General features: G+C 37.7%; 1 protein-coding gene across 1 annotated transcript; it reads left to right on the top strand.

Annotated features, from left to right (window-relative positions):
• The first annotated feature begins 223 nt into the window (after nt 1-223).
• LOC112165376 (glutamate receptor 1.4) lies at nt 224-27,440 on the top strand. Its single transcript, XM_024301870.2, has 6 exons — nt 224-521; nt 18,086-19,437; nt 19,607-19,910; nt 20,049-20,428; nt 20,995-21,300; nt 27,354-27,440. The coding sequence occupies exons 1-6, from the start codon at nt 224-226 to the stop codon at nt 27,438-27,440; spliced, it is 2,727 nt and encodes a 908-aa protein (XP_024157638.1).
• The last annotated feature ends 488 nt before the right edge of the window (nt 27,441-27,928 follow it).

Below are 27,928 nucleotides of genomic sequence, written 5' to 3'. Positions count from 1 at the left end.
ACAGGGCATTTTAATTTTGTATGCAAGATACTTGGTGGAAAAGCATATTGTATATTCTAGTTACGTCAGCAACTAATCCTGATGAAGTTGCTTCCTTTGAATATCCTGAAGTCTTGAAGTTACCGCCCGATCATTATTAAAGAGTTATATAACTAGTACATATATATATATAACCAAAACCAAACAAGAGCAGCATTGTTAAAACGCTTAGGCTTAGCTAAATATGGAGTTCCCTTGGAAGAAGCAAACCATCCTATGCCTCACCTTCTTTTGCCTCCTGCTGGGTGATTCCTATGCTGCAACTGACGAGAAAGTGCATCATAATACACCCATTATCACGGAAGAAGCAGTCCATGTGGGCGCGATTCTTGATATGAGATCAAGAGAAGGAAGTATTGTCCTCAGTTGCATTTCGATGGCCCTCTCTGATTTCTACTATCAGCATAGTAACTACAGCACACGAGTCATTCTACACAGCAGGGATTCAAATAAAGGAAACCCACTGCATGCTGTTTGGGCTGGTGAGTCCTGTTTATGATAGGTTCTGAAGTTTAAATTATTGAAGATTTGGTTTCAGATATATCGTTTAAGCTTTCACCATGGTTGATCAAGATAAATAAGTTATGGTTATATCTAATCAAATCTAACGTACGTAAGATTAGTTACCAAGGTACGTGATGAAATGACTGTGTCCCATTCCTCTTTTTGCAACAAGATAGTCGGATTTCTGGTATAAATTCACTAACGACTCTCATGATTTTGTTAAAGTAAGAGAGTTGTTTTGCAAGGTTTAAGCCTTATCATCGGCAGCTCCTAGCTAGCAAGATTTCCAGAATTCCAGAAGAAATTTGCTGCTTGAAACACTATTATTTAATTTGGAGGTCCAACTAGAACCACCCTAATAATAATAAGGGTCATTGGCCCAAAGCACCAAAATTGGGCAAAAGTATCCCACTTACCCCAGCAACAAATTTTCATTTCCCATGCAGATCGGAAAACACTCAGACTCTCTCTCCCTCCCTCCCTCCCTCTCTCCCCCACAGCACGACGCCTACATTACCGCGCCATGGAGGCTCCGGACCCGGAGGACGAGATCGGAGCTTTCTTCCAGTCTACTTTCTGGTGTCTAGTAAATTCTTTCTGGTCGAACAATGGCTCCGACTAGCAGAGCGATCGGTGCGGGAGCTACAGCCTCAGCACCGATGTGAGTGAGTTCGAGAGCTGTAGTAGCTTCTCGTGCCGGAGATTTAATGTAGAAGGCGCTTCCAACTCGATGACTTCATCTCCGCGACCGGCTGCCAGGAGTTTCTATGTTCAGGCGTCGGTGATGCTGTCGATGCTTGGTGGAAAGGATGTGGTGGCTTGGGAGTTGGGATGAGAAGCCTCAGAAATCAAGTACCACTGTACTGGTTTCTGTTTAAAGCAACAACTGTGGGATCCGATCCAGGAGGCAGACGTGGGTGCCCATATAAATTATTTATTTTATTATTATTATTATTATTGTAAACTGTGGGCAGAAGGAAGTTCGAGAAGGAAAGAAACAAAGAAGAAAAAATAGTGTCTATTGAGGGGTAATAGACGTCTATTGGGAGGCAATAGACGTTTATTGGGGGCAATAGATATTTTGAATTGATATAATCTCCTTGTTATTTTTTCTGTAATCAAAGTTTTGTTTGTCTAAATTTAAGGAGATTAGTTCCCATTCTGGCCACTGAAAGTCCTATTGGGGGGCAATAGACTATTGGGACAATAGACATCTATTGTGGAGCAATAGAGGTCGATTGCCCCTCTATTGGGGGCAATAAACCTTTCTGGTGAGGTTTTCAGAAAAGTCTGGTGGGCGGCGGCCGGTGACTGAATTCCGACGAAGTCCCCTATGGTTTCTCTCTCTTCCATTCTCTCTCTCTCTCTCTCTCTCTCTCTCTCTCTCTCTCTCTCTCTCTCTCTCTAAGTAACAAAGGTGAGGGTAAAATGGTATTAAAAAAAATAAAAACAAAAAAAAAATTTAATGGGGTATTAGGGAAGACCTCTTTAGAGTGATTTGGGTCAGAGGGAATTAAAAAAACTTAATGGGGTAAGTGGGGAAAAATCTCTAGAAATGGGGTAAATGGTCAAAAACCCTAATAATAATTTAGGGTTTAGGTTTAAGGTTTAGGCTTTAGGCTTTCGAAGATAAGTAGTGTGAGGCTCCATCGAAAGAAAGATTGTTTCTTTGGAGATTCCTTGGTCTGCATCGCAGACTGAGGCTACTGGTCAACAAGGGGTGAGATTTTCCACAAGAAGGGAATTTGGGTGTGGATTGCTTGAGGAATTTCGCTTTCGAAATAAGTAGTGTGAGGCTCTTATTGCTTTGGAGATTCCTTGGTCTGCGTCGCAGACTGAGGTTACTGATTTTCAACAAGAAGGAAATTTGGGTGTGGATTGCTTGAGGCATTTCACTTTCGAAGATAAGTAGTGTGAGGCTCTTGTTGCTTTAGAGATTCCTTGGTCTGCGTCGCATACTGAGGCTACTAGAAAACAAAGGTGAGATTTTCCATAAGAAGGGGATTTGGGTGTGGATTGCTTGAGGCATTTCGCTTTCAAAGATAAGTAGTGTGAGGCTCTTGTTGCTTTAGAGATTCTTTGGTCTGCGTCGCAGACTGAGGCTACTGGACAACAAGGGGTACGTGAGATTTTCCACAAGAAGGGACTTTGGGTGTGGATTGCTTGAGGCATTTCGCTGTCGAAGATAAGTAGTGTGAGGCTTTTATTGCTTTGGAAATTCCTCGGTCTGCGTCGCAGACTGAGGCTTCCAGACAACAAGGGGTGAGATTTTCCACAAGAAGGGAATTTGGGTGTGGATTGCTTTAGGCATTTCGCTTTCGAAGATAAGTAGTTGAGGCTCCATCGAAACGCACAAATCTTACGTACTGAGTAGTGTCCGGCTGTGAGCTGCTGTGGGAGACTGGGAATACATGCAACTTTTACAGATATTTTTTTTTTCTTTGGGCTGGTAAGGGCTAAAGATAGATATATATACTTAAGCGTTTTTGGCCTAAAATATTGTCTAGGCTTGAGCCCATATAGCCTTCTACTTCCTTCCGCCCCTGAAGAAAATACTTTTTCCTTATTTTGTTTTATCTCAAAATCACCGTAAGCAACTAACTAAATAGGGAGAATTTCACAAATGGTCACTCAACTATGACTCATTCGACACTTTGGTCTTTGGTCACTCAACTATTACATTGTCAATCACTTAAGTCACTTTGTTAATTTTTTTCATGAAAAAAATTATAAAAAATACTCTTTTGGTGACTTAAGTGATTGACAATGTAATAGTTGAGTGACCAAAGTGATATATTTGAAACTTCAGTGACCAGAGTGTCGAATGAGTTATAGTTGAGTGACAATTTGTGAAATTTTCCCTACTAAATATCCTACTTGATACACATAATTTTTTTTTTTAAAGGAGAGTGAAACGAACACTTTTTTATGGGTGGTTCTAGTTGGACCTCCAAATTTGTTATTTGGACCTCACATACTTAGTACACCTGTAATTTACTTTCTAGAAGACTTGAAAAGCTAAGTAGACCTCCTTAGTTTTATCAAAACGCCCTTGAACATGAGATATAATAATTTGTTACTCTATTTTTTATCGTTCTTCAACCACGAGAAGAAGAATGAATCAAAATCACATTATATTGCTCTCTTATGAGTTATGAGTGAGTCTCTCTTCCATAAAAATTAATCAGAGGGTTGGTTCTCGATCTTGATATGTTGTTGGAATCTCTTTGAATTTGCTAAAAGAAGGATTTCAAGGGTTTTTGGGTTAGAAGATCGAGTAATAACTATATCATAATATTCAATTAATTTAGTTTTAAAAAATTCCAAATCAGATTGTTTTGAATTTATTTTTGTATTGAATGATGGGCCATGTATAGAAATTATTATTTTTACTTAATTATTTTAGGTAAATTGTAAAACTACATAGGCAATATAAGGAAATTTTGAAAAGAAAAAAATTTTTTAATTGAATGTTATATTTGATTGGAGGAGATAAGAAGAGTATTTATTTATTTATTTATTCATTTTTCTCTCTTTGTCCTTATTTGCCTTTTCATATAACTTGACAAAGTCTATTAATAATTGAAAAAAGTTGGAGGTCCAAATATCAAATTTGGAGGTCCAACCTCCAACTAGAATCACCCCTTTTTTATTTGTTTGTTTTATATCACATTCCCTATTTCCTCATTCTCATAATAGACATGTACATGAAAAAATAAAGAGGAGAATATGATTTGCAAAACAGGCATGCCAATTTCACCTAATTTTTAATTAATTTGATCCAAGTCCAAAACTCACACCCCGTATTGGATGTAGTCTTGATGAATTTTTTTGTTAATGCATTCCTATGACTCAGTTATCAGATTGAATTTATTTTCTTTTCTATCTTGCTGACTCAACACCTAACTTTTTCATTCCTAATATACCCTTATCTAATATGTTTTGCACAAAAAAAAGTAAAAATCAATATATTAACTATAATCCTAAATTATTGCAATCTTCTTTAATGTAAAATTAGCAAATTTAATATGTTGGCTTTAATTTATATTATTAAATTCTTGATTAAATAATCTATATATATTAACACATTATTCTTCCTTGATCTTGCCTATGACGTATTTGCCTCCTTCTCTTCCTCCATCTTCTTCTTCTTTCTCTCATCTCCTATCAATTTTGTCTCGTCTTTCTTATCACCATCATTGAGCTAAATATTATTATTCCATATTTGAAATGATAGAAGTAAACTACATGTGTCTCTTAATTTTATATTCTATAATATAGGTATATATATGTGCTGAAATTGTTGATTAAATTTTTCTTCATTTTATATTTACTCTTAAATGAACCATTTTTATCTTATTAATGGATATATGATTTGTTGTCGTGTCAATATAATTTTTGTTTTTGTATCTGCATATGAAGTATAGTACGTGGTTAAACTTCTGAAAAAATTATAAAAAATAAAATAAACCCAAAAAATGAAGCTCTTATTAGGAAGAACTCATTCCTATATTTTCTTTTAATCTACACTCATTCACATAATTAAACCTTCCTTATAGGTTTTAAGTCTATAATTATGATTTTTCTTGTTTTTTTAGTTTGACTATTTTACCCTTCTGATTGAATAGGTAAAATATTCCTCAAATATAGCTGTTGACTTTTTAGTAAAATATTCATTTCACCTCATTTACCAGAAATGAAATAGAATAATCCAACACCCTTGTCATTAACTTTCACTTGCAATTTTGGTATTTCTAGATGAACCATAGGCCTAACTGTATAATTTTTCCTATATCGTACATACATGTGTTAAATATCTTGTGAGTTTTAACATAAGCAAATGATTACAGTACCTATCATTTAGGAGTTCACAATTTGTACGTATCAATCAGGGAATAACTTAGGTAGAATGAACCATTGGTAAAATTGCATAATTTTGTCTATCATTCAAGTGTTAAACATCGTGTGGGTTTTAACATAAGCAAATGATTTAAGTACCTATCATTCCGGGAGTTCACAATTTGTACCTAAATCATTCAGAGAATGACTTAGGCACCTATAATTCCAACTTTTAAATATGGAGATTACATAACCTCCAACCCAGGTATTGATTTCAATTGCTGGAATCAAGAGTTGATTAATTCTGGGCAATGTCTTTATGCAATTGTTTCAAGACTTGCATCCGTACAAAGTTTGGGGATGGTGGCAGCTTTAGTAATTCTTAACAACAGTAGGTTTTAATATTTATCTTATTTAATAGGTTTTTTTTATAAATAAACCTAATTAATAGGTTTGGGTGTATATTAAAACAATCTTATAGATGGGGTTAATCAAAAAATTGTGTGTGAATTTGGGTGTAGAATCAAATTTCCCTAAACTTTACCTCTTTATGGGGTGTAAATAATTATACCTCTATATGAGGTTAAACATTGCAGTTTTTATGTACCTTGTAGTTAGGTTATCTAATGTTATTCACTTTCTACCTTTTGGTTAGGTTTATACTAGACATACTATGTTTTCTCTTTTCGAGGTGAAAATATATACCTCTATATGAGGTCAAACACTCATGTTTGCATACTTTCTGGTTAAATTGATTTCATATGCTTTAAGTATACCTCATGGTTAGGTTGAGTTGATGTCTTCACTTTTGTATTGTTTTTCTTTTTAATAAGTGGCTGGTGCGGCTGCCCTTAAGCCTTGATTAATGAAACTGTCGAATATAGGGGGGAGATTGAGCCTAATCCCCTGAGTACAATAAGCATCTAGAGTATGTCCCGAAATAATATCAGGAATCTCTACATAAGACATGCATTCAAACAATCACCAACTAGCAAAAAGTGCTCTAATGGCTACTCTATTTGCTTCGACATAGCGGTGACATAACGGAAAGATAACTCGATATGTAACCGGATTACAACGTAGCATAATTACTAATAGCCCAGTTTTCCTATTATGTTGCCGCCGGAAAATAGAACCGACGACACTCAGTTTCACCCTACCACTACGGTAGCGACCATTTGACAAAGCAAAGAACTCGTTGCCTACCTAGAGCAGACAAGGCACTTTGAGTGCATACACAGGCGTAAAGCCTAACTAGCCCTACATAACTAATGTAAAGACTAATTACTCGCATAAAGAGCAGTAAAACTAAATAACAAAAAGTAAAATAAACCCTAGGGCAGGGCCCAAAAATTGAGCCCCAACCCAAACTACAGCCCATAATGAGCCCACAGACAGTGCCCAAGCCCAAAGGAACAGATTAGCAATTAGGCCATCCCCAGCCTTCCTGGCCCAAGCCAAGACATGCCTCGCCGCGCCTTCACCCAGGTCTATCCACCACTAGTATCGGACCAAGACTACGACACCGTCGGCGTCCGACCAAAAGCGAGAAACGCTGACCACCGTGGTCCAAATCCCACACCATGCATCCCCTGGAAGCTTTGCCACAAGAACCAAATCAACCATCCGGTCGCCGCTGTCAGCCAACCAGACAAAATTCTATCTAATCCATCGTATTTGGCCCGCTGACTGCTGACTGCCACCAAACACCACTCTTCCCCGGCAAAGTTCCCTACCCACTATGATCCCAGCCCCCAGCCACAAGTCAGCCGCTCCCTTCATCCAAGAGAGAGGAGATGGTACACCCTTCAATTTTCTCCTCCAAGCATGAAACAAGCCTTCAAGACAAACTACGTACCTAAAGGCCTTTGCCAACACCGGGACATAGCCGGACAGACACCAACACAGCCAACTGCGTAGAGAGAGAGTGTGTGTGTTTTCTCGAGGGTTTCTACAGACCCTAGATTTTTGTTTTTTATAAGACTAGTAGTACTCATTTTTGTATTGTTTATTTATGTTCATTTCATATTGATTCATAATTTTTGGAATGATTACATATAATTAATAATGCTCAAATTCAAATTTCAAAATTTGAAAAATTAAAAAAAATAATAATGAAAAATTCACAATATCAGGAAGGGGCAAATTGGATATAACAAATAGTCAATGGATCGCAATTAATAAAGAAAAAGTGACCGGACTACATCCACTATTGAACTACAAAATTGGACCTTGATTAAATTTCTTCCTGACCTGGGTCTAAAATCCAAGTCCATGGCAAGACAAAGATATGATGTCCAGATAACAAGCAGATATCTAATCCAAATCTAGACCAGGAACCGATTCAGGTGCCAATTTTGATTAAAAAATAACCCAACTTCCAAACTAATCAAAACCCCTAAAAAGTGGAGAATGAGATCTAGGAATCCCTAGTCATCACAATTCCACCAAACTATCATAACTTATGACCAACATTAGGGTCAGATGAAGGTATCGGGTTCATCTGACCCCTAATGATTTACCAATCACTGCCACGTATTTGCATACCATGACCTAAAATCAAACACCCAAAATAAGAACCAAGGGATTAGACACAAAACTTACAAACAATAGAATTCAAAAGCCTATGTAATAGAACCAGAAACTCAAAACAAAGAACAAATCCCACCACCACTGAGTAGAGTTCAAGATAGAATGTGTAAAAAGTGGAAGATGCCCATTCATAACAACATCATAGGTCCACAATGTAGATACAGTCGTCGCTTGCCAAAATTGAGCAACCATGCCATCACCTGCTTTCTACAACTATTGCCAACAATTGATTAAAAACTGATCGGAAGAATCTCCACCACTTTGATCGTCAGTCGCCCAAAACACCAGCCTAACCAAGGACGTGCAAGATATAACTCTGGTTAGGTTTACGCTGCAAATAACAATCAATAACCGAGCAACTTCTTATTGCGTGCATTTGTAGGAAATAAATTCTATGCTTGTGTTGACATTTCTTGACTTTCTATTGAGCTAGGTAGAGAAAATCTTAGGTACAGCAAGCGTGTCACGTGGTTAGTGTCCATGCAGGAGGGTAGTGGGGATATTTTGGGTATTTCAATTTAATAAAATATGGTTAGTTTCAGAATACAATTAAGAGACGAAGAAACATGATTGGCTGGGCATACCAGCTACTTGGCACAGCTGCCCTACTAAGAATTTCTCAAGCTAGGTAACCCTAATTGTACTCTCTCTATGTTTTTATGTAATATAACTAACAAATCAATGGTAAGATGTAAAGACACGTTTAGACCAAAAAACAAAACAGAAATAATTAGATTTAATTTTGGCATAAAAATTTGTATCTCTCAGCACAAGCTAGCTTAGTCCCTTCATTTTCTAACATTAACCAATGTTAGGGTGCTTTCTTTCTTTTACTCTAACATTCTCGAGATTATAGTTCTATTTTGTGTTATTACTATAGTAATTTCATTTAGGTTGCTCTAGGATAGCCTTGCATACTAAGGTGGCCCTCCTGGGAAAGTCATGTTATGTTGTCTCCAACATTTAGTTATATTAAAACTTGACATCCTTCCCTTAAAAAAAATAATAATAATAATAATAAAAAATTTAAAAAAATTGTAAAAACTAAAGAGCTCAAATATGATGAATTTTCATATAGTTTATTCTTCTACAAATGGAGGCAATATATACTAGTTACAGCCTTATACAACAAGGAAACTACATAATATAATAAATACTGAATAAGTCAACTGATCCTATTAGAAAACTGATTACAACTCAATCAGCTCTAAATCACTCCACAGTTAGTTGTTGAGATCTCAAATCACGTCATTCAACACTCCCCCTCAAGTTGGAGCATAGATGTCAATCATGCCCAACTTGTAGTTGATTCCCTAAATACTCGTCCACATACACTTTCTGTAAGAATATCAGCAAGTTGTTCTTTAGACTTAACAAATGGAAACCAAATTATCTTTCTATTAAGATTTCTTTGATAAACAGCATGGTGGATCAAGGGCTGGATCTGGATCTTGGGCTTTGATGCGGCTAAAATAGCCTCACAATTTAACCCTGCAAAATGTAGTTGTCAGTATAGGATAAGCAGGGATCATTCAGTCTGGGGATTGTAGGGTACACCTACACAAAAAGGTCAATTAACAAATAAAAGAATAAAATGGGGGTTTTGAAAGTTGGATCCTAATCTACTTAAAATAAAAACAAAACAAATAAAACTATATACAATGATCGACTTCCCTAACCTAGACCAATACCACTTGGAAATTACTAAGTGTAAAAACAGAAAATTCATTTCAACATGCTACAAAAATGTGCCCATCTTAAATGCCTAGATAAGAGCCCAAATGAAAAGCCTCAGCGGATCAATTCATTTATCTGATTTGTTCTAATGTAGGCTTGGATCGGAAAGGTCCTTACCAAGTCTAATACTACTAATTTTTGAAAACACTCAGCGTAATTCTCTTAACTAGTAGTATTATCTAACCCTCGAATCAACTCACACGTGCAAATTAACCATTACACATAGAATTTAACATGAAATTTCCAGAATCGTTTAATCATTAAAGCATGATTTTTACCACTCGTTAGAACTAATTACTACTTGTTTAACTCAGCGTCTTAACAAATAACAATTCTCTTGGTAAATTAAGCAAACACACAAGAACTCTCACCGTTATTCTGGCATGCAAACTTATGAACCTAACTCTGAAAATTACCTAAACACGTAAAAGGGCACAAGATTGTAACATGCATCATAAAAGAATTCTTGAAATTAACTCAATAATAAACTAAAAATCTCAAAAATATTAATAAAAATATTCTGAAAATTTCAGGTCTCCAATTACACAACTCCCAAATCCAAACACACAAAACTGAAACAAAAATTGTAAGTAGAGTCATAGTTACACTTTGAAGCTTTCCTCAGCGGCTTCACAACACGGTGTTGAACTCGTCTCTGCTATGGTGGTGGAGCGTCATTGACTCAACTCCTTACAGCTTTGTGGATTGATGGATGGATGGATGGTGTCACGGTCTTGTAGGTGATGGAAGTTTGAGGAGTGAATTGGGCAGTCTTGGAATGGCTTTTGGCCAGGAAGTGATAGGCCAGGAATTATCTTGGTCAGGAAGTGATCGGCCAGGAAGTGATCTTGGCTGGGAAGTGATCGGCCAATTCTATTCTGGACGTTGCCTTTTTATAGGGGAGCATTGATTGGCTTTTGTCGATCATACCCTTCATCATTGAACGGATGGGATTGCATCATAATTTCTTTAATTTCCCAACTGAAACGTCTCCTTTATGGCCTTAATTCCTCTTATAATGGGGTTTTTTAACAAGCTGAAACGTCTTTCTCTTATTTATTTTCTAGTTGAAACATCTTTCTCCTTTATTCCCCAACTGAAAAACGTCTTTCTCCTTTATTGTCCAACTGAAAACGTCTTTCACTTTTATTTCCCTTCTTCATTGCTTGGTCAAATGTCTTAAATGCTTTATTTTATAACTCCATCATTGCTGTTTCCAAGAGTTCCACCAGGCAAGGTTTCCTACAACAAGCAGGAGAATATCAGAATTTTCTAGAGAAAGTAAAGGGAATTAAAATGTAAAGACCGCAAAAACAGTCGACAGTGAGGAATCCTGATCCAGCTAGGATTTTTCATAAATTTTACTTTTTCCGCCTCTTTCACTCCAAAAACTGAACAAGACTCTCAAAATGACTTAATGACTCAAAACACTAAACTAAGGGAGAAACAAGGCTAAAATGGGACAGATATTCAATAATATCGTCACACTTTTTGCTCCTATCAGGCTTGTTGTAGATTGGGCTTGACGGTCTTTCGGGTCTCGAGTTTTTATTTTTATTTTTTATCTGTTCATCGAGCCAGGAGAATTCCCCTCTGTCTAGGGTTTTCTTTGGGTACATGAATAATATTAGGGTAGGGTCTTGGCCGTGTTCGGAGTCTACCCTAGTAGTGTCAAGGTTACTTGAAGCATTGGAGCTTAATCCTATGGTTGCATTATGTTTGAGTAGTCTAGGACTTGCTTTAGATTATTCATTCATGGCTCTCTTCTGTCGTTGCCCAGAGTCCGGGTGAGTCATATTTGTAATGTTTCCTACTTTACTATAATGGACTGACACCCCACGCATTCAAAAAAAGATTTCTTTGTTAAAGTCTTGTACATGCTTCATACTCCAAGTCCTTCAATACATTTTGAATCCACAACAATTCACAAACTCCATGAATCATACCCGAAATTCAGCTTCATCACCAGACCTTGCAACTATCTTTTGCTTTTTACTTCTCCAAGTAACCAAATTTCCACATACAAAGGTAAAATAGCCAGAAGTTGACCTTTGATTAGTCTGATCTCCTGCCCATTATGCATCTGTATCCTACACTGCATTCATATGTTCTTCACTAGGATTATGCATGAACTGACTGACGACACTAATGGCATACGCGATGTCTGGTTGAGTGTGAGAAAGATAGATCAATCTTCCCACTAAAGTTGATACTTCCCTTACTAGATAAACTTTGGTTAGGAAATTCACCAAACCGATGGTTCATCTCAATAGGTGTCTCCACTAGTTTGCAATTTAAGCATTCCAGTTTCAGCAAGAAGATCCAAGATATACTTCCTTTAAGATTGAGAGATACCTTGACTTGATCTAGCAACTTCATACCCAAAAAATACTTCAACTGACCCAAATCCTTCATTTCAAATTCACGTGGAGGATAATCCTTCAGTGCTTTCATCTCTATAGGATTATCTCTAGTAACAACCTGTCACACTCCTATTTTTAAAACGATTAAAAATCAAGATAATCTCACAATTATACAGGACGTGAATGGTTCAGTCCTCAATACAAATACCTGAAAAACTTTTTCCTTTTAAACCAAGTACAAACTGATGCCCTGAACGCACAATGTTAATACACCAGCTCTATAGAGTCATCTATTACATCACATAAGTTTACGAATTAAGTTGCATAACAAAATAATACGTAAATGCTCCTCAGAGCTTAATACACATCCCATCCTTTTCTCATAAGGAAAACACGTGTCACATCATGACAAAATCACATTAATTGAAACCGACAATTAAATCTGAAAACCCGTCCTTCATAGACAATAAAAGAAAGAATATATTCAAGACTTTCTTTTAAGAACTCGTACTCATGAGTCACAAGTAACCTCACTGTTACCCCCATGAGATACCCCAGTAGACAGACTAGAGCCCTAACTGATTATAACCACTAACACGGCCAAGGCGTGGTTCCCAATAACATGTTTGGTCACATTCGTGACCCCCGATCCTCAATCCTCCAGTCTTTGGATCTCAATGTAAATACCAAAACATTTAAAGGAGTCTCACTGGACCCAAAATGTTACACAAACCCCGATCACCAACTGTGACCTCCCTGTACAAAGACCAAATCATTAAGAAAGTCACATTAGACCTAAAATATTACCCGAATTTAAAATAAAAGACTCCCCGATCCTCAACTCTTAAGTTTTCAGATCCCCAAAATGTCACATCCCAAAACAAAAAAATAAACCCGTTCACAAATATTGTTTATATCACAATAAAACCACCCCATACATATATATTTCTTGTAATATATATATATATATATATATATATATATATATATACAGACACACACACACACACACGTTGTCATTCACTCAGGAATGCTACTAATACCAACTATAGTTTGCAATTAAGTAAATAACTCCCTAAAAGATAAGGTAACTTCATTCGTAAATGAACATTGTGAGATTACTCACCTCAAAATCCTGCTGCGTCTTCTTACAGAACTGAGCTAACAAAAATCACAATAATCCGTCCAAGATAACTTCGTCACGTACCTAATCATATAAGGTCTCAACTCAGTACACGAAACACAAAGCGATTAAAGTTCGAAACCCTCATTTTGAACTAAAATTCAAAAGTAATGCCAATCGAGAAAAAACCTCATCTAAAAGCATCCAAAGTCTCTGGAACACTTCTAGGATTGATATGTCAAAACATCAAGTCGATCCAATGGTCAGATCCTTATGGATCGAAAACTGATATAATTGAAATTACAGAAAAACCCCAACATATCAAACGATCTCCAAAAGTTACAAACCATATATCAAAATCCTCGTATCGATGAATAGATGATATTTGGTGAAAGAACTTGCCCCAACCATGACCGGATGCGCCGCCACAAACGGCTGCATATGCACCCCATGTGCCGCCATGCCAAACTCAAAACCAGCTCAATTCGACCGTCCAACTTAGAGAGCTCAACATAATGATCAACTTTAATACCTAGGGTTTGAGCCAACTTGGCCTAGATCACTGCTGCAAGCTAAAAACCACTATTCATTGTGAGTTAAGGATCCTCCAATGAAAATAGTTCAACACCACCACCTAGGATCAAAAGAGGATGCTTCCACGAGCAAAACAAGATCGGTTTAGTGCTCAGCCTCACCGGAAGAGAGAGTTCCGGTCGGGTTTGATGCCGCCTAGCTCCGCCGCTTTGATCCGCCATGCTCGGTATGAATCGCCCCTAAAAGACCACCGCAAGGAGGACCGAAACAAGGAAAGCAGTCGTTCTGGGTTGGTTTCACTGCCGGTTATTGCCGGAAAAGCAAGTTTCAGCCGGTCCAAGTCGGGTCGGTAGTTCAGTTGAGAGAGAAAGGCTTTCTGGAAATTTTGGAAACTGGACCAAAATGGAAAGTTTTGGAATTATGCGATATTTCCGGAAATTTCCCCATTTATACTAAAATTAATAACTTCCGCATACTATGACTTTGTCATACGAACTCTGATTTACACGTACCATATGTCCGCAAACTCGTATCGACGCGCTCTACAATTTTCGTGAAGGAAGTTTTTGGAAACCCAATGAATAAAAAGTCAACCTTTTGACCCCTCGAAAATAAAACATTTCAAGAAATTATTCGTCCGAAACACTTCCATTCCATCCTCGAACCACTAAATCGTCCTAACAATCAACTTAATAATTTTCAGAAATTATCATAAATGAATGACGAATTTCTGGGGTATTACACAACCATGTCATCAACATATACGATTAGGGCCGTAAGTTTTCCTGATTTGTGCTTTATAAAAAAAGTATGATCAGAGTTACTTTGTCTATATCAAAATGCCTTCATACTCTTCTTAAATCATCCAAACCAAGCTCAAGGTGACTGCTTCAGGCCATATAATTAATGACTTCTTTAGTGTACACACCTTCCTATATTCAGAGCTCACAACTCCAGGAGGCACGTCCATGTACACTTGTTCTTCCAAATCTCCATTCAAGATTTCATTCTTCACATCAAATTGTTGTAACAGTCAATTCTGATTAACTACGAGAGTGATAAGTATTCAAATAGTGTTGATCTTTGCCACATGAGTAAAAGTATCCTAATAATCCACTTCATACTTCTAACTATGCCCCTTAACAACTAATCATGCCTTGTATCTATCAATACTTCCAACAGTGTTCAACTTCATAGAGACGAATGAAGAAGGAACAACAAGGACATAATCTAAGCTAAGGGATACAAAGAGACGAATGAAGCCCTCCCTAATTACTTGGGAAGAACCACCGTACCATTCGTAGTAAATATATAAGTTTTAGATGAGGGTTTGAATGATGACACAATACTAGAATCATTAACCATGGGATCATATGTACCAGTGTCAATTAACCAAGTACTATTAGAAGAATTTGCCGAAAAAACTTTACCTTTACCATCCATACCTAACCAAGCAATGTTTGCAGATGGGTGTTCTTTTGTAGTAACCGCAGCAACTTTACTCTTCTTCGCAGCTATATTTTTCCATGGCTTCTTGGTGAAATCCTACCATTCTAAAGACCCAACCAGTTCATAACACCTCTGCTTAGTTGCCCTTCATCTCCAAAATAAGTACACCCTAATGAGGGAATATTAGTGCTGGGAGGCCACGGCCATCTAGGAGGATTAGAGAAATCAGGGTTTGCCCTTTCAGACGATTAACAACCATAACTGAAGATTCACTCACGGGTGTAGGAGTTCCCTTCACCTATTTATGAGTGAAAACTCGATGAACAGTTTGATAAGATTGCTCTAGAGTAAGTGGTGGATCTTTACAAAGAATCTCACCCCACACTTTATCATATACAACATCTAATCTAGAGAGGAACATATGAACCCGAAGGCGACCTACATATTTTTGTAGGAGACCAATGGCTTCAACATTTCCAACTTTCACAGTAGTACGTTGATCAATCTCTTGGAAAACAACAGCCAACTCATCGTAGTAAGTTGCAAGAGATCGACCATTTTGTTTTGTTAAAAATCACTTTATATGCAATTCAAATATTTGAGTTTCATCTAAGGTGTCGATATACATAGCCTCAAGAGAATCCTAAACTTCCTTCACACTTTCGAGACCAACATATCAATTCATTAAGATAGTGGTCATTGAATCACACAACCAACCTTTTACCTTGTCATTCTCAGACACCAATTTTTGAACTCTTCACTATTCTCCGTTGGCTTTGTCTTAGTGTCACTGATATACCCCCACATCTTTCGACCATTGATTCACATCTTCATGATCTTGGACCAAAAGGCATAGTTGTTCTCCGTCAACATGGTGCCAGTAGGGAAGGGTGAGTTGATCAGATTCGTAACATAGTTATGAACAACTTGAGGAAGGGTTGCACTTAATTGATCCAATAAATGTTGATATGCTGTTTGCAGATTCGTCTTCCATTGATCTTCAAATTATCTTCACCTTTCACAAGTATTGTGAAAATTAGGGTTCTTCGATTTGGGTGAGCACGCAGCAAAATTTTTAGATTTGGGTTCGCTACTTCAATATGCTTCGCTTCAAATTTAATTTGCTTCACTTTACTTGGAGAGAGCAAGGTATAATTAGGAGTCGTACTGCTCTGATACCACGTAGAAACTAAAGAGTTCAAACACGGAGAATTTTCAGATAGTTTATTCTTCTCACAATGGAGGCAATATATACATGTTAGTTGATGTTAGTTGCAGCCCTTATACATTTTCTTATTAATGTTTATTTTACTCCATTCACTCTTTTTAATGTAAAATGCTATGACCAAGTTTCACACAGGAATTCAAATTAGTAAACCTCATCAAATGTAAATCACACTCTTCTTACCATAGAACGCGCCTTACGCGCCAAAGAAAAAAGAAAACCAGATCTCGTGCTCTCCTGATCGGAAGTAGCCGGCAAATGTGCCGTTGTGTCTCGATCTAAGAGGGGTTCTTTCTTTTTTCCTTCTTAGTTTTCTCTAGCTGTTTTCCTTCTTGGTTGGTGTTGTTGTAGGAAGGAGGATAGAAGGGGTCAGGTTGGAGGTCCTCATCGCCGGATTGGAAGGATCCAAATCGGTGGAGCGTGGTTAGAGCATGCTGGGTGCTGCCGTGTTCGTGATGATATAGTGGAGTGGTGGTGCAACAAGCCCAGTCGAATTCATGGCTGTGTGGTGGTGGCCTTGTTGGTCCAAGTGTTTGCAAGACTCGTCGGGATAAGACAGACGCGGCTTGAGTATGGATGGTGAGTAGGGTGGTCGTCTGATGGTAAGGAATGTTTGCTGGTAAGATCGGGATTGGTTGTGAGTAAATCGTATCAGATCTTTCTGATCTGATTTGGTTTGTTTGATGCCTTCCTGAGGAGGGGATGGTAAAGAGGGGCTGTGTTGCTTGTTGGCGCAAACAAGGAAGATGGAAGGCATGAGTGATCCGGCGATCGGAGTAGGGGAGATGAAGCTGTGGTTGGGCCGGGTCTAAGTTGTTGGGCCCTTGTTGGTGGGGCATTGTTACCAGTGTTTTAGAACTTGGTTTTATTTTTGTTTTGTTTTGTTGGTAATAAGTCACTACCAAGGTTTGGTTAGGGCACACTGCAAGTTGTGAAAGAGGCAATCTTCTATTTGACCGTCTACTGGGTAGTTCCTGTTTTGGAGTTGGGTCAGCAACGATGGCGAAAATGTCTGGCGATGGCATAGACAATCATCCTTAGCTTTCTAGTGGGTCGTTCCTGTCTGGTTTCGGCTTAGAGGCGATGGCGATTTGGAGCAATAGTGGATTGACGGTGTTGACATTAGGGTGGTGACGGTGTTGGGTTTACTTTAGTCCTAGGTTTGACGGTCCAGCTATTCAATTTGGTCGGGTTCAAAGTCACAACGAGTGTAGGCTTGGTCGATCGAAGGCCGGACTCTGGCTGGCAAGTTAGTGTTGACAAAGTTGAGTGTCAAAGATTCACTGCTTCTGCGCATGTTGTCCTTGTCATTTAGTTGTTGTGCAAGTTTTCTTTTAGTTGGAGTCTCTTTGGCTCCTTCAGTCAGTCATTTTAGAGTTCCAATGTGAAGTCTAATGGCCATTTCCGTGTAAAAGATGTTGCCCAAAATTATTATAACCGGTTCATTATTAATGAAGTTTCTTCTTGATAAAAAAAAAAAGTTTCACACGGGAATCTTTGTTTTTTAGCACATTGAACAAGACTTCTTTTTGGTTTGATTAACTAGTACTCTGTTGAATTACAGGTTGCTCTTGGAAACAGATAGGATTACATTCATTCAGTTGATCGGTGCTTCTTTATATTAGTTTATTACAATCCATAAAATCCTGATGTGTATCCTCCTCTCTCAACTGAATGCAGCTCTTAATCTATTGGATAAAATCAAAGTAGAAGCTATAATTGGTGCACAAACAAGTATGGAAGCAAGCCTTTTGGCAGAGCTGGGAGAAGCAACTAAGGTCCCTGTAATGTCTCTTTCTCAACCTAGTCATTCTCTTCCATCTAACAAATATTCCTTCTTTGTTGAGATCACACTGGATGAAACTTCTGAAGTTATGGGAATCACTGCTCTTGTTGAAGCTCTCAAATGCAGGGATATTGTTCTTCTATACGAGAACACCAAATATGGGAGAGACATGATTCCATCTTTGATCAATTCCTTCCAACAGAAAAATATCAATATTTCTTATAGAAGTTTCATTGCTCCCACCTCAACAAATGAACAAATCACTGAAGAGCTCCGAAAGCTAAAGGCATTAAACAGTAAAACAATTGTATTGCATGTGTCGCATTTGATCGTACCTCGTATTTTTCTAAATGCAAAGAAGTTAAGAATGATGAGTGAAGATTATGATTGGATTATGACATCAATGAGCATGAATTTCTTACATTCTATCAACTTATCTGTGACTGAGTTAATGCAAGGAGTGGTGGGTTTGAGGTCTTATGTTCCAGCATCAACCACTCTCCACAATCTTACTTCAAGATTAAGGCCGAAATTTTATAAGGAAGAAGAGAAACCCCATGTGGAAGTAAGGGAGTTAAATGCAGATGGAATCCGGGCTTATGATGCAACTTGGGCTCTAGCAGAAGCAGTTGAGAGGTCAAGGAAAAAGTTCTCTACAACTAGGAAACAAAATATTCGACTTAACCCGAGGCATTTGATTGAGAGTAGGTCCTCCAAACATGGTGTTGTGCTTCTTAGAGAGATATTGCAAAGTAGATTAAAAGGTCTACGTGGTGAGATTAAGTACATAAATGGAAGACTATTTTCAGGTGCATTCGAGATAGTAAATGTGATAGGAGAAGGGGAGATCAAAAGGGTTGGACTTTGGCCTTGCGAGAAAAGAAGCATCGAAGAGTGGCACTTGTTCAATAATAGAAGAAGTTTACTTTCCACCCATGATCTTGAAACAAACAAATTTTTTGAAGAATCACCGAGCATCATGAAAGGTTCCAAGAAGCAATTGATGAGTAGTGAAAAAAAACTGAGAATTGGGGTTCCAGTAAAAGTAGGGTTTAAGGAATTTGTGCGTATGGAACATGATATTGAAACCAATACAACTCATATCACTGGCTTCTCGATAGACGTGTTCAAAGCAGCAATCAGAGGTTTACCATACAAAGTGCATTATGAGTTTATTCCATTTGAGGATTCCCACGGAAATATGGCCGGGACTTATAACGATCTGGTCCAGCAAGTTTATCTCAAGGTATTCTTCATTCAAGTTATAAACTTATTTCGTAATCTATTATCATTGGCTCCTTTTGTTTATCATGAGGTGAGATTTTTATTTCTGCATGATAACCTTAACCTCAATGAGTATATAACGATAATTAAAATTTTCTATAATGGCTTTATTTGCTGTGTGGATGAACTAGAAATACGATGCTGTTGTTGGAGATACGACAATCTCAGCGAACAGATCTTTATATGTGGATTTTACAATACCGTATACTGACTTGGGTGTGGGAGTGTTGGTAAGAAAAGATGAGGAAAACATGTGGGTTTTCTTGAAACCTCTTTCAGCAGATCTTTGGATAACAAGTGCTGCTTTCTTTATCCTGACGGGATTAGTTGTGTGGATAATTGAGCGCCCTATTAACCAAGAATTTCAAGGCTCTCTATCGCAGCAAATAGGAACGATATTCTGGTTCTCCTTCTCAACCCTTGTTTTTGCTCATAGTAAGCACTTAATTACATTTCTTCTAATTATCCTAATAGTTTTTCCTACTCAGCAATACTCATCATCTATATTTATTTTTTACCGGTTTAATCTCCTGCCCAACCCTGGTTCATGGTCAACATTGCTACTTGTTGCAGGGGAGAAGTTGTTAAACAACTTGACAAAGTTTGTAGTGATCATATGGGTGTTTGTAGTGCTTATACTGAGCTCCAGTTACACTGCAAATCTAGCTTCAATGATGACCATGAAACAGATACAAATGAACTCAAAAGTGAACTATATAGTTTATCAAATCAGTTCATTCACCAAACTAGGCTTCATAGACTTTACTTGCAAAGGACTCAAGAAATTTGATCAGACAGAAGAAGCATATGTTGATGCTTTATCAAGAGGCAGTAAGCATGGTGGTGTTTCTGCTATCATTGACGAGATTCCTTACATCAAGATCTTCCTAGCAAAGTATTCCTCCAAGTACTCCATGATTAAAACCAAGTCTACTACCAATGGTTTTGGCTTTGTGAGTATTCAACTTCCCCAAAATTTATTTGTATGCAGTTATTCTTTTATAGAGGGAGGATCAAGAGATGACCTCCTTACTTTAAAAATTTGAGGATTTTTATCATTAGTATATGACCTAATTCAATGACTTCAACCCTTGATCCTTTAGATTCCCATGCAAGAATTATGTCTACAAGAAAACCAACCAAATCCATAATTATTTGATCACTCAAAATTGTGTAGACAAATATAATCCATTAAACAAAATTAAAAATTAAATGGTTAAACATTTTCCGATTTGGTTAATTTTTTGTAGGATTCATATGTGTGTTTGTCGCAAGAGAATGAATGGTTTAGATTATTGAACTACATGCTAAAAATAAAAACATCCTCACATTTCAAGTTTAAGGAGGTCCTCTCTTGATCCTCCCTCCTCTTTTTTTATATATGTAAATTTATAGAGAGGTACATGGCATATGCAGAATTATATACTAAGCTTTTGTAGAAAAAGGAAAAGAAATAAAAAAATAGTAATAAGAACTTAGGTACCGTCTGATGAATTTGTTGTTCATCTTTTGTGTTCAGGTTTTCCCTAAAGGTTCCAAATTGGTCCATGATATTTCAAGGCAAATTGAAATTTTGAGAGAAGAAGGAAAGCTTGTACAGATGGAAGAGGATTGGTTTCATAGTATAAAAACTGATCTCATGTTTGATGACACAACAAGTGATCCCAATCCACTCAATCTCCACAGCTTCCGGGGTTTATTCCTCGTCAGTGGCGTTTCCTCAGTTGTTGCACTTATCTTGTTCACAATTTTCTTGGTGAAAGAGAAATGGCATGTCGTGAAGACATTCAAAGTTGGATATGTGATCCGAGCACAACTGCAGCATGTAAGAAAATTGCTGTCCACAAAAGTATCCGATGAGAATCATCAAAACTGCATTACAAGTGCTAGCTAGCCTGCTGGGGTTAACCCATAATCGATTGTTCCCACGGTATTTGCTATTGTAAAAATGAATATATGTGCATGTATGCCTACTGTAGTGTGCAGAAGCTAGAGTTCCAAGGATGGGTTTGACTGTATGTAGCTAGCTGGAGTGCCATGCTAGCTACTATTCTCTGTCTATAATTATGTGTGCAAGTATAATGTCTACATGTGAGAAAAATTCGTCACTTTTTAGGTGCGATGATTTTCATTCTTAAACAAGTGACATGGGAAGCAAAGAGATAAAATAGGTAAACAGCATATTAAACTTTCACATGAGAAACATAAAGATAAGGTTGGCTCCATAAGAGGATGTGACTAGAATAAAGAATTATTTGATATTGTTGTAGTAAATTGGAATTGCAGAGAGAATTGATGGAAAAATTGTGTGTTATTATTAATAATAGGAGCCCTTTATATAGGGAATTACATAGTACACAAAAGGTAATAAGTACACAAAAGGTAATAGAATCTGAACATAACTAAAAAATCTAGAACATTCTCCTATTACAACTCTAGAACTAAACCCTAGTTTGAAGAGGCACACATTATGTCGACATCATTCAACACTCCCCCTTGTGCTGTTCAAACCTGGTGATGACGCTTTGATCATTGCCTCACTGAAAAAACCTTGCTAGGTAACCAAAACCGTGTGGGACAAAAATAACCCTGGTCGAAGGACAAAAAATGCAGAACACGTCCTTCACTCTTCGAGATCGAACATGTAGACATCATACCTCCCCCTAATGTCAATATCTCCTCCTAATTGCTACAATCATGGGAGTTTGGATAACTTTCTTAAGCTGATGCTCTTCACATGTTTCTCGAATGTGGATTTTGGTAACGACTTAGTAAATAAGTCCACTACATTATCCTCTGATCGGATTTGATTCACTTCAATATTTAGAAGTGCTTGTTGTTGCTGATTGTAAAAGAACTTAGGCGATATATGCTTGGTGTTGTCGCCCTTGATGAAACTTAATTTCATTTGCTCAATACAAGCTGCATTATATTCATTAATGTATGTAGGTTCATCTGTGGTAGACTTTAAACCACAAGTTCCTCAAATGTGTCTAACTACAGACCTTAGCCATATGGATTCTCACACGGCTTCATGTAGAGCGATAATCTCTACATGATTTGAGGAAGTAGCAACAAGGGTCTGCTTTGTAGACCTCCAAGATATCGTAGTGCTTCCCATGGTAAAGACATAACCCGTTTGGGAGTGACCTTTGTGAGGGTCAGAGAGATACCCTGCATCACCAAACCCCATCAAGACATCGTTATCATTTTGATGGAGGGGAGGAGGAGAACGTGACGGCAGCGCCGATGTCTACATCACAAAAGGTGGCGTTTTGTCTTATGGAGACCGATCCCACACTTCCGTCATTTCTTTTCTCTCTATTGGGATAAAACAAGCCCATATCAATTGTACCTCTCAAGTATCGAAAGATTGTCTTTATACCAATCCAATGGCTGCGTGTTGGCGCATAACTATGTCGAGCTAACAAGTTTACTGCGAATGAGATGTCCGGTCTTGTGCATTGAGCTATGTACAATAATGAGCCTATTGCACTTAGGTAGGGCACTCCTGCCTCTAATAACTCGTCGTCCTCATCTTTTGGACGAAACGAATCTTTTCTGGGCTCAAGACTTCAGCCAATCATGGGAGTACTCATAGGCTTTGCTTTATCCTCATTAAAGCGCCTTAGTAATTTCTGAGTGTACGCTGACTAATGGATTATAATCCCATCACAATGGTGCTCGATTTTCAATCCGAGATAAAACCGTGTCTTCCTAAGATCTTTTATTTCAAATTCAAATTTCAAGTACTTAGCAATTTCTCTTAACTCATCTAGAGTTCCAATCAGATTCATGTCATCGATATAAAATGCTACGATTGCAAATTCGGAACTTGTCCTTTTAATAAACACGCATGGACATATTTCATTGTTTACATATCCCTTCCCAATCAAGTAGTCACTTAGACGGTTATACAACATCTATCCGGATTGTTTCAATCCATATAGTGAGCGTTTCAATTTTATAGAAAACGCGTTCCGTGGTTTAGAGCCACTTGATTTGGGTAATTGAAGTCCATCTGGAACCTTCATATATATCTCTGAATCTATATCCCCATAGAGATATGCTGTAACCACATCCATAAGCTGCATGTCAAGTTTTTCAGAAACTACCAAATTGACAAGGTAGTGGAACGTTATAACGTCCATTACGGGAGAATAGGTCTCCTCGTAATCGATTCCAGGGCGTTGTGAGAAACCTTGCGCCACAAGGCGGGCTTTGTATATAACAACCTCATTTTTCTCATTACACTTTCTAACAAAGACCCATTTATGGCCAACAGGCTTTATACTTGGGGGTGTCAGCGTTATAGGCCTAAATAACTGTCTCTTAATTTGTTAGTGAATCTAATTCAGCCTGGATCGCATCTTTCTATTTAGCTCAATCCGCTCTTCGTTGACATTCTTCAACAAAGTGAGGTTCGATATCATCATGTTCTATGATTTCTTGAGCAATAAAATATGCAAATGCATCATCAAGGATAATAGAATCTCTCTTCAACGTCTCATGTACACTAGTGTAATTCATGGAGATCTCTCTATTCTCTGGAATTGGTTCTAATATTGGAGCGTCCTCCAATGATGTCTTTTGGACATAACCATAATCCGGAATATCTTCATGAGATGGATTATTTATATCGATGATTAATGGATATTTTTATGCCAAACTCGCTTTCTTTCTTGGGCGAGAATCCATCGAACCTTTGGGCCTCCCAAGTTTCCTTACTGGGAGCCCGACCTGAGCCATATTTCCATCACCATTGGTGGTGGCGGTGTCGTGCCCAATACCCCTAGGACCGGCGCCATGTCCATGATATTTAGGGACATCATTCCTTGCAAGCACATTTGCAGCAGGTATGTGTGATCTTGTCACTTTAACGATATCAAAAAACACATTAGGCATCGAGTTTGCTACGTTCTAAAGATCGAGAATTCTCCGCACTTCAATTTCGGACTGTGCGGTTCTGGGATCAAAATGAGACAAAGTGGGGACAGACCACGACAATTCCTGTTGTTCCTGTTGAACATTATTTTTCTTATCTCCCCCTAACGACTGGAAGACTGTCTTATCAAAGTGACAATCCGCATATCTAGCGGTAAATAGATCGCATGTCAAGGGTTCTAAGTAGCGGATAGTGGTTGGAGAGACATATCCAACATAAATGTCTAATCATCTTTAAGGACCCATTTTGGTGCGCTGTGGCGGCGCAATTGGCATATAAACTCACACCCAAATATGAGTAAGTGTGAGACGTCAGGCTCATATCCAGTAACCATCTGGGATGCAGAAAAATGTTGAGTGGCAGTGGGCCTCAAACGAATGAGCACAACTACATGCAATATTGCATAGCCCCAAGCAGAAACAGGGAGATTGGTGCGCATAACCAATGCTCTAGCAACCATTTGAAGTCTTTTAATGGCAGCTTCTGCTAGACCATTTTGGGTGTGAACATGAGGAACAAGGTGTTCAACCTCAATCCCAATGGACATGCAATAGTCATCAAAAGTTTTTGATGTAAACTCTCCAGCATTGTCAAGACTAATTGACTTAATAGGATGATCAGGGTGGTGAGCCCTTAACTTAATGGCTTGTGCTAGGAGTTTAACAAATGCAGTATTTCTTGTGGACAAGAGCATGACATATGACCAGCGTGTCAGTGCATCAACCAACACCATAAAATATCTAAATGGTCCGCAAGTTGGTTGGATAGGTCCACAAATATCACCTTGGATTCTTTGCAAGAATCACTAGGCCAATTTCAGAATCAGACAACACATATCAAACGACAGCAAATATTTTAACTGTCGTCTGAAATAATCAGACAATAGCAAGAAATATTCTATCGTCTAAGTTTTGAATCCAACAATGGTTTTTTCTTAGCTCTTGTGCAATAGCATTTCAGACAATGGTTGATTTTTTTGATGTTTTCTGAATGAATTAATTCAGACAACAGTTATTATGTGATGTTGTCCAAGGTTCATTTATACAATGGCCGCTTTTTGTTGTTGCCTGATTGTTTTCAATCACACAACTGTTATTAGGTGTCTGTTGTCTGATATCTTTTAAGCCAATGCTTGCTGAAAGATGTTGTCTGATTTGAGTGTTTCACACAATAGTTTTTAATTTGTCTGTTATCACATTAGTTTCAGACAATGCACCTTTACCTTATTTGATGTTGTCTGAATTTTAGGGGGTTTTTTTTTTTTTTTTTTAATTTTTCGATACAAGCTCAGTTTTAGCTAGGTTGATATACCACTTCAATACACAAAAATCTAAAATTTAACTTTTCCCTCTCCATTCGACCAAAACACTCGAGCTCCCACCTCTCTCTCTGTGTCAAAATCACTTTTGATCTCACTAGTGCTCAGTCCTTAGTACTTTCAACAAGGGACGGAGCCACTACAAGGGCTACTTAGGCTGCTATCGTGTTTTGCTGCTGTCGGACCCGACTCTCATACTCTCCCCGTCTCCCCGTTCGGATCGATTTTGGTTCCTCCTTCCAGAGTTCCAGACTCCAGCCACCGAGCCACCTCCTCTGCCACCGAGTCACCTCCACTGCGAGTCTGCATTTCTGATCTCTGCAACTCCTTGAAGGCTTAAATCCCTGAATCTTTGGTAAACACCGTAAACTGATTACCCAGTACCCATGATGCTGATGATGTTTGATAATTGGGAATGGGTTGTCCAGATTCGTAAATCGTGATGTTTGGTGTTTAGGGTGAGGTCATAAACTGATTACCCAAAAGTCCAATACCAAATACCCATGCTGAGAGCTTCTGTCTTATTGCTGGAAATGAAGAGGCAAAATCTCTCCAAGTCAAGTGGTGCTCTGGTACCAATTTTTCTTCTTTTCGGATTTATGAGTTTTGGTTATTCTGGAAATTAGATATGTTGATAATATATGAGTTCTGCAATGATTTTTATTGCTTAGAATTGGATGTGTTCAGTTTGAATGATCTGTAATTGGATGTGTTGAGATTGAGTTTGATATTTGATCTCTAGAATCATTAGAGCATATTAGAGCAGCCATTTAATTCTATCTATTAGAGCAGAATTCCTACATTTAATTCTATCTGTTTAGAGTAGCCATGTATTCTAATACGTAACATATGAATGTAAAGCTACTTCTCAGCAGTATACAATGCTAACATGATTTGCTGGAATGTAACATATGAGAGGAATATATGCAATCTGGTAGTAGTAGTAAAGATGTTAGTTTCCCTTTCCCTTGATTAGAAAGAATTTCTATGACTTGGTATGTCTGATCTTTGTTCTTGTTTCCTGGAAATTATACATCAAGCCTACACTAATCCATGTGGTTTAATTTTAAGTTCTATATTGAAGGAAGTGATTTGGTTGTATGTTGTTTTAATTGGGTGCATGTGAGGCTGCTGTATTCATGAGTGATGGCTTTAATTTCTGGGGTTTTAGCTAGAAACCCAAGTGTCCAGATTTGCTTGTTTGGCAGTCCTTTAGTTAAAATTATAAATTTTTTGTTTCTTATCTTTAGAAAGCCAAGTCCCGATACCCAATTCAAGAACCGCTCTTTCTAAGACAGCGTAGTCGAGAAAATGTAAGGAAACCTCTGGGTTCTTTAATTTGATTCGATTTTATTTCAAATCTAGGGTTTTTCTTTGTTAACGAGGTACTATATATATGTGTGTGTGTGTGTGTGTGTGTGTGTGTGTGTAAATTTTCTAGTTTTCTAACTCTAGCTAGTAGTCTTTGGGTTTTAAGTAAGACTTCTGTTAACTGCTATTCAGGAATGATGCGACTAGTGATATTCAATTTATGATCTCACTATCAAGGTAAAGCTTCATATTCAATCAGTTTGCAATCCCTTTGATGGTTGACTTGTTAAGTTTGTTAATGCAGGATGCTAATGGCAACGAAAAGTTCTACTTATTGTCAATGCTTCCAAATGGTATTCATCTCATATTCGTCAATTCTCACATTTACTGATTCTTTGTTCTATTGTTCACTGCTATTTTTTCTTTTTCTGTTGATTTGTTGTAGTGGACTGACCTAGTTGTAATATAGTTGGTTGATCTGTTGTAAAATGAAAATGGAGGAATGGTTTTGTTGAGAGTGCTAGCAAAGTAGCAAATGGTTTTGTAGAAAGTGCCAGAAATTATTGAATCTATATTTTTCTTTTAAAAAGCTGAATTACTGATTAGATAATTGTTCTACTGTTCTGATTATCAAATTGAATATTTGTTCTGTTTTTCTTAATATGTGTTCGGAAAGCTTGCTTCACCTATTCTCAGTCAATATTGGAAGACTCAATTGCTCCAAATCTCTGTAAGTCACAATATAAGATCTACTTCTACTTCTTTACAGTTAATCTTTCTTGTTTCTCCTCCCAAGGGTAGCAGATACTATTTAATTGATTATCTTACGATGTCCTTTCTAGTTTCCATCCCTGCAAGAATTGAGTCAGTAACTAGCTA

The sequence above is a fragment of the Rosa chinensis genome, chromosome 1 (genome assembly GCF_002994745.2).
Source record: "Rosa chinensis cultivar Old Blush chromosome 1, RchiOBHm-V2, whole genome shotgun sequence".
NCBI lineage: Eukaryota > Viridiplantae > Streptophyta > Magnoliopsida > Rosales > Rosaceae > Rosa > Rosa chinensis.
This window is presented reverse-complemented; position numbering and strand designations above follow the sequence as displayed.

Coding starts and splice junctions, on each gene's coding strand:
- LOC112165376 (XM_024301870.2), top strand. CDS start 224: ATGGAGTTCCCTTGGAAGAAGCAAACCATCCTATGCCTCACCTTCTTT. Junction 20,429..20,994: donor CTACCAATGGTTTTGGCTTT/GTGAGTATTCAA, acceptor TTTTGTGTTCAG/GTTTTCCCTAAAGGTTCCAA. Junction 21,301..27,353: donor TCCGAGCACAACTGCAGCAT/GTAAGAAAATTG, acceptor TTGTTAATGCAG/GATGCTAATGGCAACGAAAA.